This window comes from Ictalurus furcatus, chromosome 25 (genome assembly GCF_023375685.1).
Source record: "Ictalurus furcatus strain D&B chromosome 25, Billie_1.0, whole genome shotgun sequence".
NCBI classification, from domain to species: domain Eukaryota; kingdom Metazoa; phylum Chordata; class Actinopteri; order Siluriformes; family Ictaluridae; genus Ictalurus; species Ictalurus furcatus.
In genome coordinates, this window is record NC_071279.1 from 2,729,020 (window position 1) to 2,747,176 (window position 18,157).

Below are 18,157 nucleotides of genomic sequence, written 5' to 3' on the forward strand. Positions count from 1 at the left end.
AATAAAGTGCTCAGTGAGTGTATGTCTTACGTATCCTATGTCACGGGGTCTATCCTAGGCTAATAGGAAAAAAGTCAGATAATTATTTTTAGCCAATAGTCTTTAGAGCAAACTCACATGATACCTTATTGCATACATATAATTAATAAATATGATTTTATATTATTATATAATATTCATAGTCCAGATAATTGACAAAGGAACGTTGGATTTTATACTGATATTTCTTTTTTCCTGGTTGGACAGGAGAGAGAGAGAGAGAGAGAGAGAGAGAGAGAGAGAGAGAGAGAGAGAGAGAGAGAGAGAGAGAGAGAGAGCGAGAGAGAGAATATCCTAAGATTTGAGTAAACAAGCAATAAATGTTTTTAAGGAGAATTCCAACACACAATCAATAAGTGCTTTTGAATACTGATTTAATGAAATCAGGCAATCAGAAGTAATAATGCTTGGTGGTAAACAAAACAAAACAAAAAAACAACATCTACAATTTAAAAAATAAACAGTACAATCTTGTGCCTATCTGACATATATATGGAAAGTAAATTATTTAAGCTGTCAGACAAACACTGCAATCTGCAATCCATCTGCAATCCATCAGTTGGCCAACATTAAACTAGTCCATTTTATGAAACTAGTCTCCTTTGTCCTGCCAGATGATCTGAACTTTGGAGCAGGGCTGAACCGCTTGCTCCTTCAATCTCACCTCCCACTCCAGCTGGGGTATAAAAGACCAGGAATAACATACACCAATCAATCCATCCAGAGTACTGCCATTGCAAGGCAAAAGTTTATTGAACCCATCATGGGGGACAGTAAGCTTTTTGTTTTGCTACTTTTCTATACCATCATCTTTACTGGTAGGTATTAGGGTTTTTTTTTATTTTCTGTCAGACTATAAAGGATATTTTCCAGAATTTTAAATGAATAAGAAATCATAAATGTTTTACGTGAAAGTGTGAAAAAGACACAGATGCATTTGAAGAGAACTATTTCTTTTCTTTCGATGATTTATTTTTCTATTAAAATTGAATCATTTTTTTCTAAAGTGGTTCTTAATTTTTTCGCTTGCAGATGCTCAAGATGATGAAGCTGTGTGCCTTTGTAAGTGCCTTGTATTAGTGCCAATAGACGATTAGTATCTATAATTCTATGTAATCAGTTTATAGATATTAAATATAAATATGAAATATTACATTTTTTAAAAAATAACTTAAGATAAATAATGCAATGAATTATGAAACAAGGAAAAATTCATGCCATTTACATTTTTTTTTAAGTCTGTGGCGTAGAAGTTCTATCAAACAGGTGCAATTGAATGTTGCTTATCTCCCCCTAGTGGCTAAAAGGTACAAGAGCTTTCACAAGTATGAGTACCTTTATGAAACCGAGTCTCTGAACACACTGAATGGAGCTATCAACGGACCCAGAGTCAGCTGCAAGGTACAGAGGACTTCAACGTTCAGACCGAAATCTTCCAAAATCCACACGGGGAAAAAATGGTCCCTGACTCTTCTAATGTATTACAGGTCGAGATTGATGTTCCTGGCACATGCCACTTCATTGTGCACACCAAGGAGTGCTCGCTCAGTGAGGTCATCAGTATTGATGCAGATGGAAACCCAGTCTTTGGACCCAATGCTGGTACTGAGACCTTCAACACTCAAATGGAGAAGTATGTTGGAATAATTATGTGCAAATATATATATATATATATATTATGTACTGCATATTTTAAAAACTTACCATGTTCATGTCAAGGTTTGATTGATTTCTGCCTAGATATGAGGTAAATAGCAAACTGTTAAGCAAATCCGTAATTCCATTAAGAATTATTCATTCATTTGAACTAAGGCATAGGACGAGAGTGTGATAATGCTCAAAAAAAAACTTATCTCTGCTTTCTTACTCAGGAACCCATTAAAGGTCATTGTAGAAGGTGACAATGACATCAAGCTTTTCCCCGAGGATGATGAGCTAATCAACATCCTGAACATCAAGAGAGGTATCATCTCTGCGCTTGCTGTACCAGTGCTCCAAGAAGACAAGAATAAGAAAATGGTCAGTTCAGATTTAAAAATAAGTAAATAAATAAATGCGTATGGCTTCCTGTTGGAATATAAAAAAAAAGTTACCTTTATTATAAACCTGCTCTAATGTTAACTTTGTTCCCAAACCAGCCTACCATCTACGGTCTGTGTAAGACTGATTACACTGTGAACGCCAGGGAAGATATTGCCACTGATGTGACCCTCAACAGGGACTTGTCCAGATGTGACCAATTCAGGCCAATCAAAGACCACACCAGCCCCCTGGCTATCATTACAGGCATGGTAAGTTTATTGTGAGCTCTGCTTGTGTGAACTACTCAAACTGTAAGATTAAAATGTCATTATGGAAGTACGTTCAGACGCTCTGTTTAAAGATTTTCCTCTTTGTCTACTACAGCACTACCCACTTGCTCAGTTGATCAGAAGCAAACAGACTTGCAGTTACAAATTTGACAATGAGCAGAAACACATGACCTCTGGTGTTTGCACTGAGGACCATCTCCTTGTGCCTTTTTCTTATAAGTGAGTCGTTTAAACCATAGCTTAAGAAAGGTTGCCTGAACTGTAACGATTTTAATCACTGTCACGATATTTAATCTCATTAATTATCAACAGGGGGAAGTACGGCGTTACCAGTGTTGGCAAACAGACACTGTCTCTGTTGGAAGTGACTGAGTACAACGAAAGAGTGTTTGATCACAGTACGTCCCATCTGAAAGGTCACTGAGTATTTGTTATGTCAGAAAGAATAGATGTACTGACTTTGGATTTTCTGATCTTTGTTAGAAGAGGCCAACATGAAGACCCTGCACCTTGACGAGAGTATTGATATGAGCCCCAATCAAGATAAAAATGCCATCCTTGCTGTTCTGAGAGAGCTGTCCGGCCTTTCCCACACCGCCGACGGACAAAAGAGAGCTCACCTGGCGTACAAGCTTGTAGCTGTGATCCGCAAGATGAACGCTGATACACTGTCTGCTGCTTTGCCAGAGGCTCTGGAAATCTCTCCTTCCCTGACCTACCAAGCTTTGTTCCAGTGTGGCACCCCAGAGTGCAGCGGTGCCTTGATGCAAGTCTTCAGGACCTTCAAAAGTTCCTCCAGTGAAATTGACGCTGTGGTCTATGCCATGGGAATGGTGCCCAACCCCTCTCGTGTGCTTGCCAAGGAAATGCTGGAGATGGCCAAGTTTAAGTCAAGCAAACTCGTTTACTATGCTACCAGCAATGTTGTTCGGAGGTGGTGTATTAAAAAACGAATAAATTATCATTTATTACACATTGAATATGCCACTGAGTTGTTACCACTTACATATTACTTTTTTCCCCCCCTGTTACAATACTAGGCTTTATAAGGCAGAAGGAAGAGTCACCCCTGAAATCCAGGCAGTGGCAGATTATGCCCTTGAAAATATTGGGGACTGCACAGGTGATCAGGAGCACATCTATTTGACTCTAAGGGTAGGTTCACTGTATTTCTAATCAATCTCTTTGTGTGATCCCTGACACTTCTGTGGCGACATATAATCATATGCTGTAATACCATTTTGTAAAGGTTATTGGAAACATGGCTGAAGCTGTCGGTGCTGCCAGTCCTGACCTGAAGTCAGCTGTGATTCAGTGCATCAACCAACCTGCTGCTTCCACTGAGGTTCAGCAAGCAGCCATCCAGGTCTTCAGACTGACCCCCCTGCCTGATGAGGTATACTGCTACGTCTAGCTGCACAGCAGCACTCATCACCGCTTGATTCCCTTTGATCGATCTAACCCGACTGTACACTTTTTACAGGGCAGAACAGTGTTAATACAGGTGCTCCTGGACAGAACAGCTCCTGTGCAGAAACGTATTGCTGCTTACCTCATCCTGATGAAGGATCCCGAGGCTGCCGAACTTGCACAGTTGGCCGCAGCTCTAGCCAGTGAAGAAAACCTGCAGGTCAAGAGCTTTGTAACATCTCACCTTACCAACATTCTGAGCTCTACCGCACCTGAGACCAAAGAGTGAGTAAAAGACATTAAAGAAAGCCTAATGTTGCATGAATGTACACGGAGACCACTTACTGTATTAGAGATCTGTTGTGTAAGACATACCTTTTAATTAAATCTGAGCCAATCCAGACCAGCCTACAGCCCTTAATTTTCCCGTTGTTTTTCTTAGACTGAGGCAGAAAATTCTTGACACCCTTCAAGGCAATGAGGTTGGAAATCTCATGGATGCTACTAAGTTTTCTCGTAACTACAAGATTGGATCTCTGGAGGGAAACATGATCTTTGACAATGAAAAGAAACTGCCTACGGAAGTCATGCTTGAAATGACCCTGAATGCTTTCGGATATGACATTGACATGGTTGAGGTACACACACACAAAAAAGTCAGCTGTTCAAACCCTATCTCCATCATATATATCGACTTTATTTTTCACTATTTGTTCTTTTCACTTTCAGGTTGGTATGGAAGGTAAGGGCCTTGAGCCATCTGTTGAGGCTTTGTTTGGTCCTGAAGGTTTTTTCCCTGATACTGTGCTGAAGACTATTTACTATGCTGCTGATAAGATGCCTTCCCAAGTGAATGAGATCCTCAAGACCATGATCCCAGACTTGAATGAAAGGAAAAGGCATCAGGTATGTCAGACATAATTAACAGGCATTGGTGTTTTGTGATCTGTATAGAAGGTGCTCTAGGGCAAGACTGAATCCTTCTAATCCTTCCACACCTCTTCCTCCGTCGCCTTCTTCTACTTTATATCCGCTGCTGTGTTAGGGATGTTTTCATGGTTAGTATACATTTTTTTTTAGGGATCAAAAAATATCATCAAAGAAATTGGTAAAAATGTTGAGAAGCTAATCAAGAACCTGAAGACCCAAGATGCCCCTGAAGCCATGATCTACCTGAGGTTGCTAGGTGCTGAACTTGGCTATCTTAAAACCAAAGATTTGGAGGAAATGGCCTACTCTGTGACAAAGGTGGCTGAAAACCTCCTTCGGACATTCCCAACTGATGTGAGTACTGTTTTTCAGACCTTGATTTCATAAATGGGTAAAGTAACTAGAGTACATAAATAAAATAAAAACTAAGGTGCACTATGAATAAATGTATCTAAAGTCTGTATCCATTGAAAAATATCAACATGCAACTTGATATGAAGCAAATTCCGACTATTGACTAATAGGTTTGCGTAGCAGAATTAATGGTGGAAAATAGTAACCTTTGTTAATCTTTTCCTGATCTAGTTTGTCAAAAGCCTGTTCTCAAGTGCTGACAATGAGCTTTTCCTTCATTACATCTTCATGGACAATGAGTTCTACCTGCCTACTGGTTCAGGTCTTCCACTGAGGGTTGCTTTGTCTGGTACCTTTTCACCGGGTGTTAAAGGAGGACTCAAAATTAGTCCAGATATGGTATCTATTACTTTTTGAAAAAGCATTTTTCGAAGAATATAATGTTCTGTCAAGGATCCAACAATTCATTTGAACTATCCCTTTCTTGTAATCCACAGAGTGAGATCGCTTTTGTGCCATCTGCTGGTGTTGAATTTGTGACTGAAATTGGTGCGCACCTCCCGGACTATGTTCACTCTGGCCTGGAGTTGCACACCAACATCTACCATGAGAGTGGTATAAGAGCCAAAGTTGCGATGACTCACAATCAGATCAAGCTGACCATCCCAGCTCCTGAAGAGCCAGTTAAGGTTCTCAGTGTGAGGTAAAAAAAAAAAACCATGAAGCTGTTTGGCTGTTTGAGACAATATCTATTCAAGCTTTATACAAATAAATGTAAATGAACATAGAAATTAATCATATGCATAAAACTAAACGTAAATAATGGTGTAATTACTGTATTATAAGTACAGCATTATATATAGCGTATTATATATATATACAGTATTATATCTTGTTTTGTAATATATACAGTAACTCCATGGTGTCTGTCAATGGTGATGAAACGAAAACCATTCCTGCTATGACGGACCATGTTGATGTGAATGTATGCACACCTCTTTTCCCTGGTGTGGAATACTGCAATGTCCTTCGGTACTCAGATGCCAGGTTCAACGATGCCTCCCCATACTTCCCCCTTTCTGGTGACAGCAAGTAAGCAACTCTCTCTCTCTCTGTCTCTTGCTCTCTCTCGCTCTCTTCATGTGTATGTGTAAACGCTGAACTAGTTCTTTCTCTATTTAGATTTGCTATTGAGCTGCACCCCACAGCCGATGTCTCTGAGTACACAGCCACTATTAACTATGCATATGAGGAGAACATTGACAAAGTCACATTTGATGTAAAAGCTGAAGGTACGCTACAATATGCATTTCAAACATGCAGAACATGCTTAAATCTGCCTGAATATAAGCCTAAATCTTTAACTCAAACAACACATATTTGCCTCCACTAATCCTAGGAACAACCTTTGAGGCCACATCCAAGGTCATGTTCAACAGGAAGGAATATACTGTTTCTGCTGAACTCCAAATCCCTGACTATGACGTCGAAGCTGGGATTCGAATCGGTGCTGCTCACCCTAGCACTAAGAGCAAAGGCACACATTCCATCCAGATTGACTTCATCAATAAGAACATCCCTCAGGCATCTCTGATTGGCCTGGTGAAGTATGTATTTATACAACTGCGCATGTGTATGCAACTTACTGTACATCATGCTGAAAACATATTTACACCGTGGAACACTGACATCATGTCAAACTAATATCCTCTCTTCCAGGACAGCAAAGAAAGTTTCTCTGCTGCAGGTTCAGTTGCTGGTCCCATCTCTTGCGACTGATGCAAAAGTAACTGCAAGTCTAAAGCGTGACGAGGAACTGACACTGAAGCTTGAAAGTGACCTTAAGTTTTTTGACACATTGTCTGTGCAGAAACTCATCCTAAAATATGGTACATTTCTACAAACAACTATAATAATAATAATCTTAAATATAATAATAATAATAATCAGCATCATCAGTAGAGGTGCATAATAGTCAGTGCTATGCCAAACTCTCTGAATCATTATCGTCCTCTGATGATATGACTGTCATTTAATACCATATATATTATTGCTGAAGTCATCGAGTTTGGTACCATGAGCTCTTCTGAAGTGAAGTGTGCATGGTTACTTCCAACAACTTATGTAATTTAACAAAAATGGTTAATAAACCTGCCAGTACTTCTGTGCACTCAGGAACATAGAGTGTGTGTGTGTGTGTGTGTGTGTGTGTGTGTATATATACACGTATATATATTAACAAAGAATATATTGTTTTGTTTTGTTTTTTAGATCATGAGAAAGTCGAAGCCCAGATTAAGTCAGATGTTAGCTCTAAAACCGAGAACATTGTTTCCGAACTTGACACCATCAAGGCAAAAATCAGAGGCTTCTTGGATCAGAATATTGGGGAGACTAAAACAAGGGTCTGTGATGTTTTAGCCTCGTCAATTGAGGTAAGATTTATATATATATATATATATATATATATATATATATATATATATATATATATATATATATATATATATGATTTATAAGATTTATATATATTCCTTGCTTGGAAATAAAATACAATGTGATAGAACAGTTGTACTTAAAACAGTTATGTACCTGAAAATTAGGTGGAACATATTATGTTTTATTAGCACCCTGTCCCGGGTGTACCCCGCCTTGTGCCCCATGCTCCCTGGGATAGGCTCCAGGTTTCCCCGTGACCCTGAAAAGGATAAAGCGGTATAGAAGATGGATGGATGGATATTATGTTTTAGCCAAATGTGTTTGTAAAGTGTTACTTATGTGCTAATTATGTTTTAAGAGGATGGAAAGTTTTTAAAGCTTAAATTGGAGTAAAATAAATCCAGAAAGCCGGAAAATGTCAAATACGATATACAGCACTACCTAATTTCTTTCTGTTATTTTGCAGATTGCAAATTCCTATATCGTAGCTTCCAAGATCCCATATGTGGAAAACCTAAGGGTTCCTTCCCTCCCTGAGTTTGAGGTGCCTGAGGTGCTGTTTTTAAATATGTGAGTGAACCCCAACAATCAAATAGCTATAGTAAATAAAAACACTACAACATAAAATAAATAATAGTATTTAGGTGCTAATATTTGTGAGGATATATTGTACTAGTAAAATGTATTTTCTTTCAACAGTGAGGCAGGTGCAAAGTACCACTTTGGAAAGCGTTACTACACCATCAGCCTCCCACTGCCCCTTGGTGGCAAATCGTCTAAGGATCTGAACTTCCCTCCTGCTCTCACCACACCAAATTTTGCTGTGCCTCAGCTTGGTCTAAAGATCGCCTCTATTAAAGTTCCACTGCCTGAGGTCTTTGTTCCTAAGACCCTGACTTTGTCTCTGCCCACCCTTGGAAAGGCAGAAGTGGCTGGTAAGCTAAACAGCAACCTCTACAATCTGGAAGCAACTGCGTCTGCTGGCAGAGATTCTGATGAGCATCAAAGCTACTCTGCTAGAGTTGGTGTAACTGGATCTAGCCCTGTAGATCTCCTCTCCCTTACAGTTGAAGGTAAGTACTACCGTATAACTTTTTAGATAGCACTATGGGGTATCTATCACATAACGAGCTAGAAAAAGTTTATAAAAAGTGGTCTAGAAAAAAAACAACGACATAGCTAATTAAATAATTTGGCTTCTGCACAGGATCAGCCTTGATTACTGGAACAGTGACTGATACTCTAAGGGCAGAGGTGAACGGTATTGTTAATCACAAGCTCATTGATGTCAGAATCAACTTTGGTGAAGAAATACAACTAAAGGAGAAAATCAGCATAATATCAAGCAGCAAGATTGAAGCCACCAGTCCCTTCAATGTAAAGTATTCTTTGGAACATACAGGCCAAGTGGGAGTCAATGCAGCAGAGATCTCTGGAGATAGCCTCTTAAAAGGATCCTTTGTGACTGGTCCTATTGATGTTGATGTCAGTCTCAAACAGTCACTTGCTCTCTTCCCATTTAAGCCAGAGGCAAGAATGGATTCGACATTAAAAGCTACCTCAACCCATTTCCAGGCTCAGAACAAAATTTCAGCAAGCTTTGTTAATGGAGAGCTGTCGGTTGTATCAAACTCAGTTGCATTTGACGATATGCTGACACACAATGCTGAGGTTTCTCTCAAGAGATCAACTTGTGCTCTTAAATCAGACACTAAGGCATTGGTTCTGGGGCTGAATATCCATAACATTGCTGAAGCAAACATTGGTGCTGAGAACATCGGCATGAAGATTGAAACAACAACCAGTCATTCTGAAGACCATATTAACTCCCTGATCATTGCAACTCTCAATAATAATGGTTTGGTGGTAAAAAGTGATGCTTCCATAAAGCTAGCTCAACACACTGCTACTCACAAAGCCAGTGTGACCCTGGACAAAAGTGGTCTGGCTACCAGTGGCACCACCTCAGTGAACAGCCTGCTTACCCTTAATAATACCTTCAGTGGTATCCTTCATCCTTCTAAATTTTCTCTATCAACTGAGACAAAAGGAAATTTTGAGGGCATAACTATTGATAATACCAACTCCATATCTGCCACAGTGTTTTCCATAGATTTAACTTCTAAGTCTCGAGTTGACTTTGCCCACAATATATGGTACATATATGACATCTCGGTTCAGGCAGAACCTTACACTGTAACTGCTGGTATGACAAGTCATTTGAAGTTTGCCTCTGATACAGACTTGAAAAACAACTGTGAAATCAAACTTGCAGATCTGACTGGAAATGCTAAGTGTAGCACAACTGGAAAACTCATTGGAGCTCACGTGAGCCAAGACACCGAAATCGATATTATTGGACTTGGTGTAAGAATCAACAATGATGCACGCTTCAATTCCCAACATGTTCGCTTCTCTACTAACCTTCAGGCCACTGCCGCTCCATTCACCTTTAACTTGCATGCCCTTGCCAATGGTGATGGGGAGTTGTATCTGTATGGAAAACATAGTGCCCAGGTGTACAACAAAGTCCTTCTGAAGGCAGAGCCACTTGCTCTTGCCCATTCCCATGAATGTAGGTTCTCAACTACACATGAGTTGGACAAGAATGTCATTTTTGAGACCAATTTGGATAAGAAGGTTGACACCCAGCTGTCACTTTCTGAGCAATCAGCATCAGTAACAATAAAATCGAAAATAAACAACAATGTATTCAACCAAGACCTCAAAGCTTATAACAACCATGAGAAGATCGGACTGGAAGTGTCTGGATTATTCACGTATAGAGAAAACCAAGATTTCTCTGTATCAGCTTTATTGCAGTATGATAAGAACACAGATATTCATATTATCAACCTGCCACTTCTGGAAAGTCTGCCAGCCGTCCTGGAGAAGCTCAAAATCACATTTGTGACTCTTGTTGATGCAATTCAGGATTACATAAAAAGAGAGGAATTTATTGTCAAGCTTCAGGCCCTTCTACAGCACTTCACTGATTCTGTAACTGAGTTTAATCTTGAAGAAAAAGTTGTCCAGCTTAAAAAGAGCCTGATTACATTTGCTCAGGACTGTCCAATCACTACAGAGGACCTGGAGGCTGCTGTGAGTAAACTGAGGACTGTCACACTGGAGGTTATTGCTGCTTTAAGTACTCGTGTCAGTGAAGCACAGGAATTGATTTTGACTGGTGCCTTGTCTGACACAATTATGCAGAAGCTAACTTTACTCAATGAAGAATATGACATCAGGGGTATACTGCTTGCTGTCATTGAAGCCATAGAAAATGTGATTCAACAGATCGATTTGACTAAACTGGAGGACAGCAGCATTCCTGTATTCTATGGTGTTGAAAACCTGAATGGCATTAAATTGCATCTACAGGAGTATGTGACAGACCTGAAGAATGTGGTGACAGATTTGGATAAGGATCAGTTTGTGGCCCTAATTCAAAACATCATTACAACAACTGAGTTCTACACAGAATACCTGCTTGCCAAATTTCCCAGAGTAAATTTCAGCAAGATTGCGGCTACACTAAATCAGCTAATCACCGAACTAGACATCATTGGCAGGTGTAAAGTTATCTACAGTGGCTTTAGAGAAGTTCTCGTTAAATATAAGCTTGACAAGAGGACTGAAGAATTTTTGAACCACCTTCTGGAACTCATCAAACAGTTCAAAATTCATGAAACAATCCAAGTCTTTGGTAACACTCTGAAATCAATTCCGATTCCTTTCCTACACGTGCTGGAGGATGCCTACACCTACCTGAAGACAAGTGACATAAGGCACATGATTGATGATTTGAATAAATTAATTGAGGCTTTTGTTAAATCAGTGAAGTCATTTGAATACAATACATTTGTAGATGAGGCCAATCAAAAACTTAGTGAGTATACAGCAGAACTTAACAACATTATCGTGTCTCTTGAGATTCCCCAGAAACTTGAGGCAACTAGAGTATTCATTAACTATGCCCTGTCACCTGTATCTGCTTTCTTGGAAGACCTAAGATCAGCCACAGTCTCAGATGTCATTGAAGCAGGGAAAAATCTCATCGACATTGTTGTCCTTAATAACGTTAAGACACTTGCTGAGAAATTCAAGCAGAGCATTATTGATGTGGACATCAGAGAAGAACTGCTACAGGCTTTGCAGCAAGTGAGCGATATCTATAACAAGGTTTTGGCTGTGCTCACTAATGCATTTAACGACTATGTTGAGGTGGCCACAAAAATCCTTGGTGATCAACAAATTTTCACCGAGCTGAAGCAAATCAACGACAATGTTGTCAAAGTCCTCAAGACATCTGAAATTGAGATACCCTCCTTCACCGTCCCACTCACTGACTTGGTTCTTCCTTCCAGGAAATTCAGTTTGCAGCAACTTCAAGAGGCTGAGTTCCCTGGAGAGTTTAACCTTCCACAGTTCACCATTCTGGGATCCTACACTGTGCCAGCAATCACCGTCACTTATGATGATATCAAGCAAACTCTCATAGAACTCGCTGACTTCATTATCAACTACAATATTGAGATATTTGATACTAATGTTTACATTGAAAAACTCACAGTGAACTTGCCTGATCTCTCTACCTTCACACTGCCAGTGCTTACTTTACCACATATTTCCCTGCCTGCCATCCCTAAATTAAATGATAAGCACATTCTTGACATCCCTCTTCAGATTCCTGAGATCAAGCTGCCAAAAATCCCCAGTAGACTGATTTTGCCTACGCTCGGAAAGCTCCAGGGCAAGCTCAGCATCAAGTGCCCCATTTACACCCTGAGCACCTTAGTTGAATTTCAGAATTCCACTGACAGTGAACAAAAGCATCACTTTATAGCACATTTCAATTCTGTGGGGGAATCTTCAAGCCTTAAGATTCTAAACTATAGTCTAGATGCCACTATGCGATTTGGTGTTCCAAGATTGAGCCGTGTGATTATTGCTGATACTCTAAAGTTCATACATAGTGCCCTTACTGTTGAACACAAGGCCTCACTAACATTATATGGACTCTCTGCCCAGGGCACTGCCCAAACAAATGTAAGGGTGACTACCACACCTTACACAGCAGGCGTCAATAACAATGCATTCTTTGCAGTGGAAGGTGGAATGTCAGCAACTTCTGATTCAACCTACACGCACACAGTGAACATTCCCTTCTTATCACTGACCAGTGAGGCTTCTCTGACCCAGTCAGTACGTGTTGGGCAGAAGGACACCCAGATTCAACTGACCGTCGGAAATGTAGGCAAAGGCACGTTCTCTCTTTCAGACTACTCGGATGAGGGCACCCACAAGAGTGAACTGCACTGCACTATTGAGCCAAGAGCAACAAAATTGAGCTTTACTAGTGACATTGATAGCGCCACCCTAAAGTTGAAGGAGACACTGTATGTTGAGGCAGCTACACTAAAATTCATTAACTTCAGTGGTCAAATTGAGACTAAATCGCCATTCATCAAAAACAGTGTAGTTGTAGCATCTGGAAGAGCTCATCTTCTTCCCATGAGGGCAGAACTGGTAGCAACACATGACACAGAGCTTGTGGGAGCTCTAAGTGGAAACCTATATAATGACATTAATATCAAGATACGTCCTGTTGAGATCGTTGCTGTTTTCCAGAACAAAGGCAATGGCAAAGTAAATTTTCAGGAATCTCTTTCCACCAAATTTGACCTTCAGAATAACTATTCTCTTATTCTCAACACCACTGTGCAGCATATCGAAACGGCAGCGTCTGTGCACTTCAGCCAGCACAAATATAGCTATAACATTACAATTCACAACAACAATCTTGAGGCAGGAATTTACGCTGCTGTAAATGGTGTGACTGACCTGGAGTTTCTAACTGTTCCTATTAGCATTCCAGAAATTGCTATACCAGTCATTGATTTAAAAATCTCAGCTATCAATGTTGCCAACTTGTATGACAGTAGCGGCCTTAAATACCTTTATACAACCAAGCCGACCGTTGATGTAAATGCAAAAATTGTGTACGAAAAGAGTAGGTTTGCACCAGCCATTGATCTTGGTTTCATAAGTGTTCCTGTTGTAGGCAACTTAATCTCTGAGACGTCTTTCAAGTCTTCTATTTTCAACCTAATTACTAGTGCTGGAATATATAGAGATAATGACCTTGTCATCCGCATTGCTGCTACTTCTACCTCTGTGTTTAAAGAATTGAAGGCCAAACTTGAGGGTACAAGCAGCCTCAGCTTAAAAAAAGGACTGAAACTGGCGAATGCTTTATCTCTGAAGAATGATTACATTTATGGATCCCATAACAGCTCTTTGACAGTGAACGGAGAAAATTTGGAAGCTGCAGTAGCTGTAACTACAGTTGCAAACATGAAGCTCTCTATCCTTGACATTGAAGTTAACCACAAACTGCTTGCAGACATCAAAACCGTTCCAAGTGCAGCATCTACACTAATAATCAAACACAAATTTGACGTTCCCATTATTAAGGCTGTCGGTAGCGGTAATGTTGAACACACTTTGAAGGTAGATGGAGTTGCTCCCCACATCGAGTCCACCACAACGGGTGCGATTGAAGGAACGTTTCTGGAAACTGGCATTGTGAAGGGAGCTTTGAATAATGAGGCATCCGTGTACGTGATTGGTGAAGTACTGCGTTCCAAACTGAAGACTATTGGTAATGTAAATGTTAATCATGGAGATTTCAAAGTAGAGTTTGATGTCAATGAAAACTTTGACATGGAGTCAGCGCTTAGCCGTGTGTACACGGTCATAAATATTGTTTCCAACAACGAAGTCAACGTTGCAACCTTCAACACAAAGGGTAAGCACACTGCCAAAGCCACTGTTGACTTGGTTCCGTTGAGCTCCTTTGTCGCCGATGTAGAATTTGACCTGTCACAGCCAACCACTCTTGGTGATTTCACCATCTATGAGAAGACAGTTGTGGACTTGACTCTCTTCAAGCAGAAGATTTCCTATAGCACAAAAATGGTTTCTCCAGTATATACCACAAATCTTGTGGTTGAGGTGGAAGGAGGTGCCCCAATCTTCAAAGTTGTTTTCAAGTCCTCAGCCAAATCTCCAGCTGTACTCCTGGAATATGATCTTGATAGTAAGTATTCACTATTCATTAATGATAAAAAAAACATTTTGTTTTTAGAAGATTAAAATAGTTTAAGGAAATTTCAGTAATGAATCTGCAATTTGTACTTTGATCTGCAATAGGTTATCTCAGTACTGCCGTGGAAAATGAAGTCCTGAACGCAAGAGCTAAGGCTTCCCTTGAACATAACGATTTCACCATAGACTTCAACAGTGTTTTTACTCCAAGGTAAAATAATGTTTAACTCCATTTTCTATTGGTACAAGCAACATTTTTAAGTACACAGTAATTATATCTTGTATTACGTTACATTACGTTTCAGTGCTCCCAGCCATACGCTGAATGTTGACATCACCAGCCTGACGTTTACCGATGTGAACCTTCGTTATGCTGCTCAGAGAGGGGGAGTGACTGCCTCAATTTCCTCACCATCGACCGGCTTCCTTGGTTTTCAGCTCCAGGGCAAGATTGCATCTCAGTTGACTTCACGCCTCTATGGCCGATATGTGGTTAGTAACTTTTTAAATGCATATATATATATATAGTTTATTTGATAATGCTTTTTTAAAAAATATATATATATTCTTTCAGTAATTGTTGACTTCTTTTACAGTCTGCACCTGAAAATGATATTGACATCCTGAATGTCAGTGTTACTGCAAATGGAGATGAAAAAATACATTTCCAGGCTGACTGCAACCTGGAAGCACCCTCAGAGATGTTCCGGGGCCTGAAAAAGAGATTGCCTCTTATCACCTCTGCTATTACCAAATTTGCAGATAAATACGGTTTTGTTGGTGCCGCCAACCGACTGAGGACAGTTCTTGCCAGTGCACTAACTGAGGCCTACACTATTTCAAACAATCATACACCCGATCTTAGCCAGCTTTCTGTTTTATTCAGAAATGTTGTTGTTCAGCACCAGAAGGCCATTCAGCAGCTACTAAATGCTTTTGTCACCTTCTTGAGGGAGACCCAGATTACGCTGCCTGGTATCGGTAAGGAAACGACACTGCCTGAGATCTGCCAGCAAATCAAAAACAGTATTGTTGTAGTGTTTGAACAAGTCATTAGTGCGATCACTGACAACCTGAAAGCCCACGTCTTACCCACTGTTAAGACCATCAAGATTGTCTTGCCCAATGGTGCGATCTTAACTGGAGATGAAATCCTTAGTTATATAGAAAGTGCCCTGACAGACAGTGTGAATTTGGTAAAGCAGCTGAAGAGCTTTGATGTGATTCTTGAGGATCTTGGTCATGCTTTCCAAAAGGTTGTCGATCAAACACAGGCATTCATCGACATGATCCGATCTGATTTCGTGGATAACCTTGCTGCAGAAATCAACACATTATACACTTATTACATTAGATTAGTCAATAGCCTGATTGAGAACGTTAATAGTTTTCTGAACACTGGTCGCTTGTACGTCTATGTTGATAGCGACGTGGACTTGATCATATTTGTGGTGGATGGGTTCAAATATATTGTTTATACAGTTTTTCCAACATCTCCAGCGGACCTGGTTAATGTTCAAGATGGAAGGCTAAAAATGGACATTTCTTTTCCCTTCTATCACTAAACAGTCACTTTGAGGGCGAAAACACTTATGAAACATATGAAACACTACCAACTGCTGTTGAGACTAAACTAAATCGAGCATCATTTGAGCATGCATTTAAAGCAGTCAGAACTCTCTTGCATACATTATGAATATCCCTTTCATTTTTGTTTTTCTGCAAACAAGAAATTATATAAAATAAACCGAAAGCTTATATTAAATCTGTTGGATATAAGATTTTTTTTCTTAATTTTCCCCTTTCGGGCAGATTTTGGTATAGCAAGCTACTTACACAAGAACATTGTGTAATGCAAGTTACGCTGGTTTGTTCTCCACCGAACAGATTAGGCTACAGGTGCCATTCAGAGACAATTCAGGGATGTGTCCCAAGCTGCACAATACAAAGTAAGAGGTATGCCTAAATAGTAACACCAACTGGTATTGACAAACCAGTTTGTTTGGTAGTATGCATTCTTGAATCTGGATCGAGTATTTACAACACTGAGGATATACTTATCTGAAAAAAACAAACATTAATGTGAGTACCAGATGAAAATGTAAAAGCTTATGTTTTGTTTGTGTGGGCTCATATTTCTCTGCATCAGAGACAGTTCTGCAGAAGCGCAATGCAGGTAGATGCGAACTAGTCCACTAACTCTAGCTAACGAGCTAAAATTCTATTCACACCTGACTATTAGATTTAATGTCATTTGGGTGGGTGGGGGGTTGTAATACGGCCATGTACTCTATTTGTGATGGCCACATCATGGCTTAATCAAGCTGACTTTTAAATTGGTTGCTAAATGCTCTGTTACAAATAGGCCTGAGGCCTATTCACCAATACTATATGCCACTGGAGCATCCATAGCCCAGATGGGGCTAGGACAGGGGTTATAGCAATGCTTTAAAACAGCTATAAATATCATTCCCACCGAGCTCCTCAGTCAGAAGTTGCACCTACAAATGTTTTCTACTTTTGATTTCTCAGTTTCTAACATCTGTATGTCTTATTATACACAAAACTATCCAAGTTAATAACTTTGCAGGAATTCTGGAACCTGCTGGGCCTTAAAACAAAGATGTCAGATTCTATGTACTCTATATACTCTGTGTAATCTATGTACAAAGATAATGGCCTGAATACTTTCTTTTTGCGCTGTCACTATAAAAAAATAAATAAAATAATAATAAAAAAAGTTCCAATATGATCTTAAGTTCCAATACGACCCAATAATATGCAGTATGTACCTACAATGAACATTTACAGTCATGGGAAAAAGAAAGTTCCCCCTCTTTCACCCTTGTATGCTTTTATTTATCAGGGGCTAAAATTGTGTGGTCTTCACCAAATTCTATTTAAAAAAAAAAAACAAACAAACAAACAAACAAATAATCTCAGATGACATTAAATAAACACACAAACAAATTTCAATATGTACTGTACTCATTCCCCCCCCCCCCCCCCAAAAAGGTAAACCGGTATAACAGTTTACTAATGAAATGCACAAGATTAGTTAATAATCTTGTTTAGAAGATTATCAACCATGGTCTCAGAGAAGCAACTGTTGTTGCTCATCAATCTGGGTTATAAGGCCCTGTCCAAACAATTTGAAATTCACTTTCTACAGAGAGAAGGATTGTTTACAAATGGAGAGGCTTCAAGACAGTTGCCAATCTTCCCAGGAGTGGGTGTCCCGACAAATTCAGACCAAGGTCAGACTATTTCATGCTCAGAGTTATAAAGAAAAACGCATCATGAGCTACATCATGTGACTGACAGGCTTCTGTAAGCACATTAAATGGTTATGTTCATGAAAACACAATCAGAAAAAGACTGAACAAGTATGGTTTTCATGGAAGGGTGGCTAGGAAAAAGCACCTTCTCTCCAAAAAGAATATGGCAACAACTTAGGTTTGCACATAACACACACTCCTTCCATCCGTTCGGATGGGGGGATGTAGGAATGTAAACTACAACAACAATGGTGTATGGGAATTCTCTTGGCAGATATTATGGTC

The 18,157-nt window shown here is 39.7% G+C and overlaps 1 protein-coding gene across 4 annotated transcripts; it reads left to right on the top strand.

Annotated features, from left to right (window-relative positions):
• The first annotated feature begins 757 nt into the window (after nt 1-757).
• Nucleotides 758-17,346, top strand: apobb.1 (apolipoprotein Bb, tandem duplicate 1). Of its 4 annotated transcripts, none has more exons than XM_053613986.1 (28): nt 758-857; nt 1,072-1,101; nt 1,337-1,440; nt 1,527-1,672; nt 1,911-2,058; nt 2,178-2,330; nt 2,446-2,570; nt 2,664-2,749; nt 2,835-3,285; nt 3,392-3,506; nt 3,601-3,747; nt 3,835-4,046; nt 4,204-4,399; nt 4,491-4,667; nt 4,842-5,045; nt 5,277-5,444; nt 5,543-5,748; nt 5,958-6,137; nt 6,228-6,337; nt 6,445-6,652; nt 6,765-6,934; nt 7,317-7,480; nt 7,951-8,054; nt 8,184-8,557; nt 8,692-14,586; nt 14,700-14,805; nt 14,900-15,086; nt 15,191-17,346. In XM_053613986.1, the coding sequence occupies exons 1-28, from the start codon at nt 803-805 to the stop codon at nt 16,157-16,159; spliced, it is 11,190 nt and encodes a 3,729-aa protein (XP_053469961.1). In that variant the 5' UTR covers nt 758-802; the 3' UTR covers nt 16,160-17,346. The 4 variants fall into 4 exon arrangements, with proteins under 4 accessions (XP_053469961.1, XP_053469962.1, XP_053469959.1 ...); XM_053613987.1 differs by having other exon boundaries at nt 2,838-3,285; XM_053613984.1 differs by lacking the exons at nt 758-857; nt 1,072-1,101 and having other exon boundaries at nt 1,213-1,440.
• Nucleotides 17,347-18,157: the final 811 nt, after the last annotated feature.

Excerpts from the sequence above, each read along its gene's own strand:
- apobb.1 (XM_053613984.1), top strand. The coding sequence starts at position 1,228 with ATGAATTATGAAACAAGGAAAAATTCATGCCATTTACATTTTTTTTTA. Across the intron at positions 1,441-1,526 it reads GACCCAGAGTCAGCTGCAAG|GTCGAGATTGATGTTCCTGG; the intron begins GTACAGAGGACT and ends AATGTATTACAG. Across the intron at positions 1,673-1,910 it reads TTCAACACTCAAATGGAGAA|GAACCCATTAAAGGTCATTG; the intron begins GTATGTTGGAAT and ends TTTCTTACTCAG.